Below are 14,665 nucleotides of genomic sequence, written 5' to 3'. Positions count from 1 at the left end.
GCAAGTCCCGCGAAAGTCATTGTAAGGCCTAGCTCGTCGCCAATATGTTGTATCGTAAGGTGCAGGTAACCAGGGTCAGGTGGCCAGACGCACCGAGCCATCAATGCAACTGGTATGACCAGGCGCTCATCCCGCAACAGAAGGCTGTCCATAACTGCCAACTAGAGCTTTCATACATATGGGAAGCCAGTTTAGACAACCTGATATATGATACAGGATGTGCGATACAATCCCACGTCTCTTCGCACGACTCGAAGTAACCTCTGAAGATGTTGGACCCCTACTTCATACATCCCAATTCCCTCCTGTGGGTATGTGCCACACCGTTCGAGGACGCTATCATCATCATAATCTTCACCGTTGCCCGCGTGTAGCTTGCCTCGGCGATGGACACCACCTCGCTCATCTTCAGCGAAGGTCGTCCGGGCAAGACGAACGCTGTGGCTTCTTTATTCGCCCTGACCCTAGCCTTGGGCACTCTGGCCGTCGCAGCATTCGTCCTCTTTACAGCCTTCACTGGCTGGAACAACCTGGCAGTTCGCAGGCAGCTCCGCATGCTCGAACCGCTCGTCGCAAAGGGTGAGCGGAAAATGCCAGCACCAGCTGCTTTGTAGCCTTCACGAGTCGAACACGAGGAAACCCGCTGTGCTTCTTCGGGATACTAATTTGAGAGCAATTCTTGTCGGCTCTTCTGCCCACATTTAGGCCTGATTCAGATAGCCATCATCCTCCCCGTCCCGTCATAGTGACTGTTTCATCAGGAGTGAGCTTTTTCTCGACGCCTTCTCGCGGAAAACAAGTAGTCGGTGATGTTGGCAGACGCTTCCAAGGCCACCGGCATTCCGTTTTACGGCGATGTGACAACCTCGCCGGGGTCCTGTTTTGCAGAAGAAACGGGCGATGAAACGATCTGCCCTGTCAGGATCTGGTGTCATAACGGAGATGGGGCGCGGCGGATGACTGCTATGTGGATCAGGACCTACACGCCTACTGCGGCCGTTTTTACGCGTAAGCGTAGATGGTCCGTCTGTAAAATCGGCTAGATTGTTTGAAGCCGCGAGGGAAACGAGCGCCGTAGGAGGAAGGCGCCTGGAGGTGGAGAATATAATGGCCGCGTTCGCGCCCTTTCCGTTCGTGCTTCGACGCCGTGGCGCTCGCTGTGCTTCTTTGATGATAGTGATAGTGATCTAAAGAAAGGAAAGACGCTTGATGCTGCAACACGAGAGGGAGCACGGCGAAGCGTCGTCAGGGGAGAGGGAGTGGGAAGGGAAAGATGATATAGAAAGAGGGAGGATGTGGCCTAAGAGACTCCGCTATGCGCTACAGGTGGCAGTCCTCAGTAAAGTTGCCAGCGTTGTAGCGGGCGCTTACAGGGTGTCTATTCCAGTGGAATTTATAAACTCCAGCAGGCTTCGCAGCTCAGGGAGCTGGGGACACACCTTGAACAGCAGGTCAATCTCTGTGGCCGTGGGAAGGCCGTGGCGTCTGTAAGTGTTGATCACTATGGAGCGTTCCTGCGCCAAGGATGGGCAGCCGCAGAGAAGGTGCTCCAGAGTCTCGGGGTCCCCGCACTTCTTGCAGGCAGCTGACTTGGCGCGGCCCTTGGCGTACAGCCGGGCTTTTTTGCGGTGTCAATACGCTTGCGCGTAGCCTGCGATCACGGAGTCAAACGTCACTGTAACTTCTTCAAATGGCCCATTGAGCGAAAGAACCTGCGGTGTCTATTGCAGCAAAACTTCCCATTAGCTGCGTCCCTAGGTTACGAGCGCGTTCCCATTGGCTGCAACGTCACGTCACGAGCGCGTCACCAGCGCTCGTGTGCCTGGTTCGCGCTCGAAAGGAGATTCTTGTGGAGGAAAAATTTGGTTAAAGTGCAGCGCAGTAACTGGTCTCTCAGTAGAGGACACCTCAACCGCGCTGCACAAGAGGGAGGGGGAATGAAAGGGAGGAGTCATGGCATCAGCAGCACCAAAACGCCTCGGACGTAGAAGGTGCCTTGGCACTCGGCGATCTGCATGGGCGAAGGCCTCGGCGTATGTGGCGCTAAGTCGCGTTCGCTGGGGCCTCGACGGAGCAGAACGGGCGAAAGGGAACACCTGCTGCCGCAGTATTGCGTGAAGGGAAAGCGTAGTGTCGCTCTCGGAGCCCTGCGCACTCCTTGTCCGCGTATGGTTTCGACTGTGTTCTAATTGCGCTTCGGTAAGGCCAAATCAAAACGCGCGAAGCGTCTAAGCGCGCTCGCCTACCCGAGTTCATGACTCAAAGCACCGCCTGCGGCGTTGAATTTGACGTTAATGCTTTCGCATTCATCGCTCATAAGTGCTTACGTGTCCTCGCATTTTTTTTAAGTGAGCACCTCTCATGTTCTCGTTCGGCGCCATTCATGGGACATCTGCATCCGGCCCCTCATCTAAATATGCAGACCAATGGGACCTGGGAAGTACGCTGTAATGCAGGAGCAAAGTGAATCCGCAGGACATAACGTCACCCCTACTGCTACTTTCCGGAAAAAATGAAATTTAGCTAATGGGTTGCAGCGGGGGACGCAGGCGGTACTAAGTAGGATGGAATTATTACTATATACAGTCTTGCATTTTCGTGTACGATGTGAAACATAGTTCACAGGACTTCTCGATTAATAGCAGAAGGTGAGTCTAAGCTGCTATAGAGTGTAGCAGTAATGTTACCACAGCATTGATAAAGTTAGTCTAAGAATATAATATAATACGCGATATAATAAATATAATAAAGAATACGCGATAGCTGACACGCACGAGCGATGAAACACGATAGAAAGAGCCCGACGGAAAGCCGGAGAACAATTGGAACACAGTGCGATTCCAAAGTCCATTTGGAAGATGCGTCGAACTGCTGGTTCGTCGCGGCGAGCCGGTGCCAAATACGTTGACTGTAAAGGCCGCGCGTTGGTGAACCCCGACATGGGAAGCTTAGCCTGCTGGCCGCAAGTTCAGCAAGACTTCCGGCTCATGATGCACCGTTCTCCTCGATGGTTCGGCAAACTCTACCACGTCCCGCGTGACCCCACCACTACCTCCATTGCCGCGCGCCAACAATCACGTGACGATCAGGTCAGGAGAGTTCCGGTACATTTGGAGAGGTCCGTACCGCGTCAGCCGCGGCGGTAGTGGTGCCAACGTCGAGTGGGGCACATACTGCGTGAAAAAAAAATGGGGCAAATCCTTTATAGACTTTGCACTGATTTTGTTGATGCGTATTCTTCTCTGTCCCACAAGAACCCTTAGGGCGCAATGCATATTGTAATTTGCTCCTTTTCCCACCCACTCTCTTGCTCATCTGAAAAAGTCGCTGTTTGATCAAATGACACGGGCACATGCGTGCCGCAGCATGTGGAGAAAGCCACCATCCAGCCGCTATGTTCACTTGAGAATCTCTCTTCTTTCTACAAAGAAGACAAACAAATAACTTCGCCCTGGCGCCTCATTGCATTTGAAACGTACTTCAACGTCGTTGTTGATCGTTGCTGACGGTACAATGGTCTCATACACAGTAATATCTAATTTCTAGAGAACAGGCGGCAACTGATATGACTAAATTATTCCTAAATGCCGCTGCTTGCACTTAAAACCTCAAGTTAGAGCAAAAATTATCGTTTTATCGATCTAGTTTAACCATACATCGATATGCAAGGACGTGTGCACAAAGGGTGGCGCAAGCTTTCAGGATATGTATAAGTCAAACATTCAGAAGAAGGCTTAGAATATAAGTACGCGTAAGTATTGCTTTTATCGATGATCACCCATTCCGTGTGCACTGCTGGGTATCGGAGCTCACTTCTCGGTTGTTCCATACGAGAGCATGTAATTCTAATGCAAAGGCAAACCTGCACCTTTTGCGAAGACCTCGGGATGCCTAATATACAAAAAAAAAAAACAACCAGTAACTATTCTAGTCTGGAATTTCTGATCAATATGTATATTTTTTTTCTACAGTGCCCAACACCAACACAACCAGAAGAAGTAGAAGGAAGCTTACTGCCTCATTTTCTCACACGCGGCCACACAGCTCTCCCTCTTCTATTGTCGGAAAAAGAACACTCAAGCTGAAAGACAAAGTGTCATCGGCCTTCACTGTGGCTCACAATAAGAGCGCGTCGACGAGTGAGCGCACAGTGAAAGACACCTCCACCTTTCTGACTCGTTTGGTCAGTCCCTCTCGACAAACCCAGCATCCGCTTCTGTCGACGCCGATTGCATACGGCCTTTTAAGCCAGAAGACGGCGATCACGTCACTTATTGCACCCGAAAGAAAAGACTATGCGTTTCAAGGGCTGCCAGAGGTGTTCGTCACGGAAGAAAACGCGCATGCGTTCCGCGTCAAAGAAACTGCTAAAGGCAAGCCTTCTCACGCCGGACCAGGCTATGTTTCAGTAGTGTCACACACCGATTACGAGTCCTCAGCGAAGTCTCGCAAGAGCGCTCGTGGCGCTCCTCGATTCAGCGATGGCTCGGAGTGGCCTGTCAGAGAGCTCACCGCACTTCCCGAAGATTACGATATAAGCCGTAACAGCTTCTTTCTTGGCGCGAACGGCAGCAGGCCGCGGCACCACAATCACAGCCAGCACGGCCAGCGTCCGATCTTCCTGCCAGAAGGCCCGGCACACGAGCACAAGGTCTTCGCCGACAGCACGTCCACCACCGGGCGACCGAAGACGTCTCCAGCGCGACTCGCGATCCCAACGCCGATAACTAAAGGACCGTTGTACTTTAATACGCCGACGAGGCCGTCATCGCCGGCGAGGTCGAGTGAAACTCTGCCGACGGAGGCGAATCATCAGCCCACATTGCTGAAAGGTTACGATGGGACGGTCGTTCGAATACGTCCGCCACGTCCCACGATGCCTTTTCTAAGGCCTCATACACATGTCACCACGAATGTTACGGACTCCTTGCCCGTGACGGCGTACACGTATGCAGGGAATGATAGTGGTCATCAGCGTAATCATATCGACGGGGACGACATCCGGACTGGTGCTTCGGCCAACGGCCAAGACCATAAAGGCCATGTTCCTGGTCTTCCGGAACGAAGCTCGTCCGCAGATGGAGCGAGTTTGCCACGCTCACCCGACACCCCGACAACGCCAGCGAAAAGCGACAAGGTTCAACCGACTTCTAGAACGTATAGCTTTACGGCAACCACATCACCACGGTTTTCCGATAGCACGCCGACCTCAATTCAGCATTCGCCGACGACAGTGGATGAAAAAGAGCCCTTCACTGAAGACGCGGAAACAGAAACGAGCATGTTTGACACAAACCTTCTCAAGCACGACCACGTCATGCCGTGGCCGTCGAGGAAACCTACCATCGTATCTGATAACCATTACGGTGTAACACACAGAAGTCACGTACGCAAGCTAAAGGTGGCAACAGTCAAAGCCATAGCGCAGCGTGATGCGACGGTACGTGGTCCCGGCGATAGACACCGTATTTGGAAAGGGCCGCCTACATTAAAAAGAAGCGATAGATTGTCGAGTGCGCCATCGTTGTCCAGCCGCCATTCCCACCCGACCTCGCGTCAGACAGCGGAAAGTCGTCGAGGCATTTTTGAGTCGTCGGTGCGACTGTGGATGAGAACTCCGAGAAGCTCTTAAGATACGACAGTGCTGATAACCTGGGAGGACGATTGACTGTAATATATATATATATAAGCCGCGCGACCTCTTTTGGTTTATGAGGCAACAAGAAAGCAAGCTGCCGTCAATTTTCAAGTGCTAGGTGGAATCCTTTTGGCATCCCAGTGTGTACGCCCTGGCTCCCATCGTCTGTTTTGAACTGCGTGCAAACGTGTTTTATTTTTTTCAATGCTCTGCAAAGAAAAATGCTTTTTAGCATATTGTAGCTATTAAGAAAACGACCTACATACATCGAAACTCGTATTTATCAGTTTACTGTAACGATATTGTCTGACCTAAGTAACCAAGCAGAATAGCGATAAAAATGTACAGCCGTGTGCAAACATACACACACTACATGTGCCGTGAAAAAGAAAAGAAAGCGAAAAAGGCATTTCGGGTTCTTGGCATGCAACCAAGCATTGCGAACTGTAGCCTTCACTTAGCTTAGAAGGAATGTAGTGATGCCGATAGGAAGTCTGAAACTGGGATGGCTTCTTTTCTTGGTTGATCGACGTTACAGTGGCTTATGTTACTTCGTCGATGTGGATTCCGTTCAAAAATTTTGTCCCAAGAGGGACTGTGCGCTATTTACAACTCATTGGATTCGGTCCGGGTATGTCGCTATTAAAAAACGATAAAGTCCTAAATGGCTCTGATGTTTCCGTTCTTTATAACAACGTTCGCATTAATGTAACAGGTTGTTTCAACTTTGCCACAGGTGTCAGTTTTTGAGTGCGCCCTTTTCACTTGCAAGGAAATTTCTGAATGGGATTACAGTGCATATCAAAAGGACACGTACGCAACTTACAGCAAGACGGGCCATCAATAAATCCAAGCAGCTTGTGCGGAATAAGCGAGCGGGATGTTTTGTATTGGAAGGCCACAAGGGGCCTACAGCTCTCGTCACCCCCGCTAGCCCCACCTCCTCCCTACTATCCATACAACCATGAGTGTTGCATGTGTAGAAAAGCTTCACGCATAGAAACCCTGTTAACCGCAGAATGTTCCCGCCCAGTTGCTCTATAGTTTCTTCAATCTCATGGAGGAAGGAAACTCAGGAGAGGCCCTGACGTCACTCCTTGTGAAGCTAAAGTGAAGCCGGAAGTTGGCGTTGCTCATGGCGTTGCTCCGCCTATCGGGCCAGCTCTCCTCTCTTGTTGACATTTCTCGCGAAACCATGCCGCGCTGTGCGCAACGGGGCTGCTCGGACGCGCGCGCTCCGCAGCCATACTAAGCAATCGCGATGTCTCAATGCATTACCGTTACCGAAGTCATGTTAAAAGAAGTTCGTAATGAACTTCGCAAATTGGGCCGTGAGGCCGAATCGGCTGCTTTTACCGGCTTTTTATGAGAATAAACATGCCTTATAAGGCCAGCCAACTGAACTGTTCTCATCAACTGCAGGTACCGGCCGCTGCCCAGTTCTTGCGTGCTTTCTTAAAGAAAGGTCACCTATCACTGCCTTCTATTTGGTTTTCTCTGCTTGGGCTTCCTGGGGCTTTCAGACGGACTTGCGAGCTAGACGTCTGGAGATACAAAAAAAAATGTACGCAGTCTCACGGCACTGCAAGAACACACTGGAGTACGACACACCGACCCATTTGCGATCCATTTGGCGTTTATGAGCACAAACGCATTCTCGCTTGAGAAATCGTCGTGCTTTATTGAACGAAATTCGGGTGGCCGCGCATCACTACGACAACGCGCCGGCGAGGAGGCAGAATGTCATTTCTCACTCCGCGTTTAGATTGATTGATTGATTGCGGCCTGAGGTGTCTTCTTACCACGGTGAGTGAAGCATCACAGAACCAAAGTTTTGCGATAGCCTGCGCACAGTGCAGAACAATACGCGCGTAGAACCGGCCTATACGTGCGACCATGGAACAGCCGTTTGATGTGTTCGCAGGCGTACGTTCTGTGGAGCCTTGCCGATTTCTTGCAGCGCATCCGCTAACCTTCACTCCCCTGCGCTTCTCGCGCACAGATAAGATACGCCCGCGGTAGGGAGGATTCGTTCCCTAAGTCAAAGCAGGCGCTTCATTCCCTTCTTCCAGGATGAAGCGTCGGCTGACAGGCGCACGGTGCCGAGGGCAGCAAAATGTACATATTCTGCCTAACGCTCTATCAGTACATGTATTGAGGTACACCTGTGCAGGTGTGCATGAACCTCGCACGCGCTCTGCTTAAAAAACTTCGTGCTGTCGCGAGTACTGCGAGAAACAAGCAACAGTTTAGCAACATGTGCTTTAATCTGCACAAAAGCAATTTGTTACTGAACACGAACTATGCATTCATAACGTACGTTCTACGTGCCGCAAATGCACCATATGCGCTGCCAAAAGCAGGAATCACTGACCTGCAAGGCGTTCATTGTACAGATTCTGAAACGCATCGGTTTTAGCCTGCGATGGCACGTTAGCATGATTCCGCCAATGAGGGAAAAATTTCCCTCGGATATTCCTTCGTCCGTTGCCATTGGTGTGGCGCGGTACATTGCGTACAGCGTTACATGCGCGTTCATTTCACGAACTTTAGTTCCTCCTGTCCCACCTGGCCACATCAACATCCGGTAGAGCACGGTCCAGATAACGCAGCGCAACAAAACCCGGAGACCAACGCAAACCTGCCCGCACGGCGCCTTTGGCACGGTACGAAACCTACGGAGCAACATGTGTGAGCGCACAGAACCATAACAACGCCGCCATTGTGGCCCGAAAGGCGTGGCCGCAACAACAAAGAAATAAAAAAGTAGCAAGAAAAAGAGGAGAACCTACTACGTCATTTCCTCCACACTTTGCAATACATCCCTTAACGTATATCATTTAATCTGGCCGTGCTCGCAAGCTCACATAAACTCTGAACCGGACAAGCGCAAGTTTGAAAAAGCAATCCGGAGCGAAGAACTCGCTCCCCAACTCTGGGCCGTCCAGCAGGTCCACGACGCCGCCAGGAAGCTCAACCTCGCGGTTCCGTCGTAGGAGACGCCCTCTCCATGAGAGCCCAAAACTCTCGTGGCCTGCTGGACCTGAATAAAGTTGATTTCCTTCCTTCCTTTCTCCTAGCGTGCGGAGGGGGTAGGGCCTCTCCTCAGTTTCCTTCCTCCATGTTCAATCTACACATGGTATAAGCGCCACTTGTTGTCAAGTCGCATAACCGCCAACCAACAGCTTGAAAAAGACTGCGGTAGATGACCATGCTTTACAGCACAACATAGAGGATCGTCCCGCATTTGACATAAAAATAGGCTGATGATGACGATGATGATGATGGTAGAGTTAGGAAATATGCTACCTTCGGTTGCATATACAATAACTCTAGCACAGCAAGCACAATGAATGCGCTATGATGGGACAGCATTAGAAAGCACTTTAGGCAGCATGTTGACCGCCCCGAAAAACGAAGGAAAAGCAATTTGGAGAACCGCGGCGGACACGCCTCTCATGACACCACAAGGAAGGCGCTGCTAGCAACTGGTTTCTTTTGCGCGCAAATCTTAAACTTGTAGAAAGAAACTACCTTGCATTTGCACACGAAAACGCTGGTGCAGAAATGCAAATCACTTTAATTCGGTTATATACATATATATATATATATATATATATATATATATATATATATATATATATATATATATATATATATATATATATATAAGTAGATCTTGAAATTTGTTAACCACGATAAAATCACCACAATCAAGCTAAATGTAGGCTTTGACGTTTCTCCATCACGCATCAATGCCCCCATCGTTTTCGTAACTTTGTTTTGACTTGCAGCACCAGTAAACGCGGCCTTCCGCTCTTCTGCTAGTTGCGTTCGCATGCGTGCATGTTTTTTTCATCAAAATCATTTGAAATTATGCATCCGAATACACGATAAAACAGCACAGAAGGAACGGTTGCACGAACATCTTCTTTTCTTTTTTTTTTCTTGCCTTCAACTGCAAAGAGGGAGGGCTTTTAAACGGTTTAGCTGGCAGCGAAAATCTCGATTCATGTTAGACGCGTGACGGAGGAAGGGAAGGGAAAACGCGGAACTGTCACGTGACGCAAAGAGAAGACGCTGACGCCGAACACCTGCGTTTGTGACGTCTGGGTGTCGTCTTCGTGCCCCGTCTCTGCTGCGCGGGTATAACGGGAATCAGGAAGCTAGTGGGGAAACGGGGTCGTCAAGTCTCGCTAGAGAAAAGAAAATTATGCAACTTCCACGCACAAGCAAGAAAGTAGGTTGAGCGAAGTGCTAGTTAAGCGCTTTACAGCTAATGCTGATGCGTACAATCACGTTTGCTTTCATTCTAATGCAACATGGAATTTCACGCAACGTTTATGCTTATCCCCTCCAAGGTGACAACTCGATTCTCGAGCAATTTGTTTGTACAAAGCGCAACTCGCAATTTAGGCCAAAGTGCAACCACCAAATCAGGTGGATGCCCACTGTGAGTCATCTGCGCCGATATACATGTGCTCCCGTATTGGTCTCATTAGCCGCTGTCGCGGGATTGTGGTGTACTCCTTGCCTAGTATGAAGTTTACGACGCTAACACACAGCATATCCACGTTTTCCCGTGCTATGTGTCATTTTCATGACGACCGAGTTCAAAACGAGGCTTATGTCTGTGTTCTTTGCGTTTGTGTTGTAAATTGCTTTTTGTTTTGTAAGTTCTTGCAGTCTTATTACGCGAGGAGTGCGAACGTAAACATATTTATGTGTGTCTGAAATTTTGACTTACCCATAATACCATTTACGACAGATAAGTGGTATACACGGCCTGTGTGAATGAGCTACCTTTTGTTGCGACGCTCTTCCGTGTGGTAGACTTATGCATGGTGCGCGTTTATTTATGTACTGTTGTAAAAACCATTTGCTTATTCACTCAATACAAAATTACTGCTGCTTCGCCGCGGTACATAGTAGATACGCGGTGATGCATACTAAAAGTGGGAGGGGGCCGCTATCACCCAGCATAATATGTCCATTTAGGCGACCTGAGAGGGGGCGGGTGCGGGAGTCCATAACTAAAGAACTCTTATTATGTTCAGTGACGGTGGCCCCTTTACATTTTTTAGTATGCTTCATCGTAGTACATTGCTTAGGCTTCACCGTAAAACAATAGTGTATTGCGAGAAAAGTAATCTTAAAAAGCCCAATTGTGCAACGTTTCTTTTTTAGCTTGCTACACCGCAATACAGGGGCGGAGATGAGCATCGTGCAGTAAAGCGTTCTAAGAGTGGAAAGGGCACATAGGTTTACAATGTGCTCATTATTTTCAATGGTGATTTATGTCTAGGAAGGAAGCATTTAGGATGTGCAAAGGGTGCCTTTTGAAGCTGGCAGCATTGCTGAAGGGGCTTTGCCTGTGTGCCCTCTTTATGGATATACAAAGATGATTTCCGCTTTGAGAGGGATTGTTTCAGAGGTCTTTACATGGCAACAGTGCTGGGTGTTTAGTAGCAGAGAAGCTTGTCTTTGCTCACTGTCAATAATCTGTTCCTTCTCCAGTGCCCCTATGAAGTGCCTACTTTTTGGACGCAATGTGCTTTCCATGCATGCATGCATTTTTAGCTTGTAAAGACGTCTATTGCCCCTTGCCTCAAACTAGTCCTTGCTGATGTCAGCCAAGACGGCATTGGGGAGTATGGCGATGCACACTTACAAAAGACTGTTGATACCAGTGAAACCGAATTAATAGAGCTGCTGTTTTTTCTCCACCCATCCTCGTTAGTTGCAATGAGTAGTTCTTTCTGCGAACGGAAGGCATATGTAGTTCGTCGTGCATAGCCTGTGCACTAAGACTTGTTGGCATGTTAGGACACGGACCTGCCTGAGAACCTTAGCACAGTGTCTATATGTAAAAACCTTCTGATGTATTGATGACTTCCTTCTATTTATCACACTTTGCCTGATGAAGCCAGTAACTGGGTCAACCGGATGTTCAACAGGCTTCCCCCTAGTTTTCCCAGTGTCTCCTTCGCCAGGGTGCTGCTCATAGATATTCATAGATATCTGTTTTCTTGCCTTTAGGCTGCAGTTCAACCATGGCCCCACCTGCTGAACCTATAGCATGCGATCAAAAAAGTGCTATACACCATGTTGCTCCAAACTCATGACATGTGCTACAAGGCCTTGAGGAACACCCTCATTTATTTACGCCCTCATCATACTGTATGAAGCTCCGCATGGTAAATGCGACAATTAACATCTGCTGGTTTTTCAGTGTTATTCTTGTCCAGCTTCCTGAAAGCTATCCTGAGTGTTTCAAAAGCAAAAGACTGCAGCCGGACAAGAAGTGCATAAAGCAAGGGTCGCTATAACCACATATGTCACACAATATGAAGAAGGACACTGAGTGTGCAGGTGGTTTACTTCATATCCAACAAGCTTGGTTCTCCCTTTGTACGTGAGTAAACTCAACTTGCCCCGAAGACATGGCCTGTGACAAACTATGTGCCAGATGCTGTGTCCCCTGCAAAGCTGAAGATGTGTACAAGATCCTGACACCCGGGAGGGCCTTTTACACTGGGCAAACAGGCTACTATAAAAACGACTGCCTTTACTAATATGCTAATAACATGAAAACGGGCAGAAATTTAGCTATTCATTGGGCCCATCTGCAGGTGCAAGTCACTCTTCCACCAGATGTGTGTTTTTCACAGGAACTGGAGCTATACAACTGCAGATAAAAACAATGATGTTTGAAAGTGTTAGAGTTGAACTATATAAAAATGTGGAACTAATGTGTAATTCTAAGGACAGGCGAGATGATTCGATTGTACATTTAAAATAAGGACACGCGCGTATTATAGAAGTGCATGTTCACAGTCAGTAATGTTAAGCTGTGTTGACTAAATATCCAAGAGAGCCTTGATGGCTCGCTACTATAATATGTCCGGTCAATGACTCATTAAAGCTTTTTCACTGAACGCCCCTTCTTTAACTGGCGCTAACGAAGAGATCAGTGCCTCACGTTCACAGTCACACGGGGCACAAGAAACAAGTATATGTGCTGCACTGTCTCCAACACTTTGCACCCATCGCAGTCTGGAAAGTCCGTGCGTCGGATGTGGTGCAATATGGTTACGTTAACACAACACACAGTATGCCCCTAACGCATTATGCTGAAAGTCGTTCCAATAGTGCTGAAACTTTTAAAACCACTGGAAGCGTGCGTCTATTTACAAACGAGGTAGCATAGTTAAGCCGCAAGTGCTGGCGAAGCACTCATGGAAAGCTCCAGAAAAGGTGGCCAACCTGTTACGAAAACAGTTTGTTTTTCCTTTCAATTGCGCTCCAAATTGAAAAGAAAAAATCGTTACTTTCTGGTTCAGTTGCGGTTTGAGCAAAAATGACGTTTCCTTTTTTTCCGGTTCTCGGGTTTCAATTGGGTTCAGTTTCGTTACCCTGCTCAAGACTAGTGACAGTTTGGAAATTTCTTCTAAGTGGTTGTGTCTTGTGGAATTATTGCCTTCAATTCATGTATTGCACTATGTGCATTATTTGATTATTAGTGAAATTTTCTAATTATTAGATTATGCATTTTCCCTTCCAGTGCAAGTAATGTGCACATCTTCGAATAATTCACAGCAATAAGTAGATTTGTGTTATATGCCAAAGGCGATTAAAAAAATATAACTGAGAAAAAAAAACGGAAGGCGCCCTTTATACGCCATGCTGCTACCTGATGTACTTGCGTCACTCGCTTAAAGCTTTGTTTCGTGAGTTAACGATGAAACGCCGGCGAACAGTGGCTACGATAAGCGGTCTCGATCATGTGGCCGATAATTACAGCGCTTGTGAGACGACATTTCGACCACGCGGGATTGCTACATTAGTACACAAGATACCGAAGCGTACAGAACTTCTTGGCTATAGCTTCTCTCTTTTCGTCTATTCCGCTCTGATGGAATCGGTATGACGTAAAAGTCGACAAAGTTCGTAGCTTCTGCAGTCGAGGTCTCTCTCCGCCATCGTTATTTGTAGTAGTGGACGACGAGTTCGTGGAGCAAGTGGTGGAGCTCGTGTTCGCAAGGCCATATTATGTGACGAACCCTGTACGCGTTTAGGGACGCCACAACAAACTGAACTCGGCCGGCATGAGAGAGTGCGCCGCTATTATTATTAAATTATGGGGTTTCACGTGCCAAAACCACTTTCTCATTACTGGGGGACTTCGGAAATTTCTACCACATGGGGTTCCTTAACGTGCACCTAAATCTAAGTGCACGGGTGCGTGCGCGGCCCACAAATGCTCTTTCTACGCGTGTATTGCGCTCTCCCGCACGTCTGTCCTTCACGATGACAGCGGGAACCCAAAGCGCGCAAAAGGCCGTCGGAATTATGCCAAACGTACATGGCCACAGGAGCTTATTTCGATGAGCGAGACAGCCATTTGCCATCGGTCACACCGTTTCACGATATTCTGCAAATTACCCTGGAAGTCGAACCGATGTTCCAGAGTTTCTAGATTGCTATTGCTACACTGTAGTGGAGGTGAAGAAGAACCAGATGCGGGTCAGTTATATACAACGTATACAACATTAAATAATCGCCGTGTAACAGTAATTCCAATGCGATTCCACGCTGCCTAAGTGAAGGAACGGTAATGCTGTTTGGTGTAGCATTAATAAATATGACGAATATGAGAGGCTCCATTACACTGCCCCGTTGGCACCCGCGTGTTCACTCTTGAGAGGCTAGGTTCAGAGTCACTTATGTCAATATATTGTTCGAGAGTCCGCGAAATAAGGCGCGCCAACTAGTTTTATTGGATATCTTAAAGGTAGTGTTAATCTTTAACGAGAGCATTGCGTCGGAAATTTTACCATTTGTTGCGCCTTTTGCCAATTCCAGCAGAATTAGATCCATCTATTCACGGTTATTTATTGTTTGCGAAATATAGTAGTTTTTTTTTTCGACAAGTTGCCTTATATTCGTCCTCCAAACAAGACAGCAGTTGACAGGAAGATGGAGGCTTGAAGTGGCGAGCAGAGGTAGAACCAGGCCACGAACACA

The 14,665-nt window shown here is 48.2% G+C and overlaps 1 protein-coding gene across 1 annotated transcript; it reads left to right on the top strand.

Moving 5' to 3' along the window:
- Nucleotides 1-371: 371 nt before the first annotated feature.
- Nucleotides 372-6,307, top strand: LOC142584340 (uncharacterized). The gene is made up of 2 exons (XM_075694494.1): nucleotides 372-579; nucleotides 3,972-6,307. Exons 1-2 carry the CDS (start codon nucleotides 387-389, stop codon nucleotides 5,630-5,632), a joined length of 1,854 nt encoding a protein of 617 aa, XP_075550609.1. The 5' UTR covers nucleotides 372-386; the 3' UTR covers nucleotides 5,633-6,307.
- The last annotated feature ends 8,358 nt before the right edge of the window (nucleotides 6,308-14,665 follow it).

Source organism: Dermacentor variabilis, chromosome 6, assembly GCF_050947875.1.
Source record: "Dermacentor variabilis isolate Ectoservices chromosome 6, ASM5094787v1, whole genome shotgun sequence".
Classification (NCBI taxonomy): Eukaryota; Metazoa; Arthropoda; class Arachnida; order Ixodida; family Ixodidae; genus Dermacentor; species Dermacentor variabilis.
The sequence above is the reverse complement of the archived record's forward strand: the minus strand, read 5'-3'. Positions and strand labels throughout refer to the sequence as shown.

Coding starts and splice junctions, on each gene's coding strand:
- LOC142584340 (XM_075694494.1), top strand. CDS start 387: ATGGACACCACCTCGCTCATCTTCAGCGAAGGTCGTCCGGGCAAGACG. Junction 580..3,971: donor CGAACCGCTCGTCGCAAAGG/GTGAGCGGAAAA, acceptor TTTTTTCTACAG/TGCCCAACACCAACACAACC.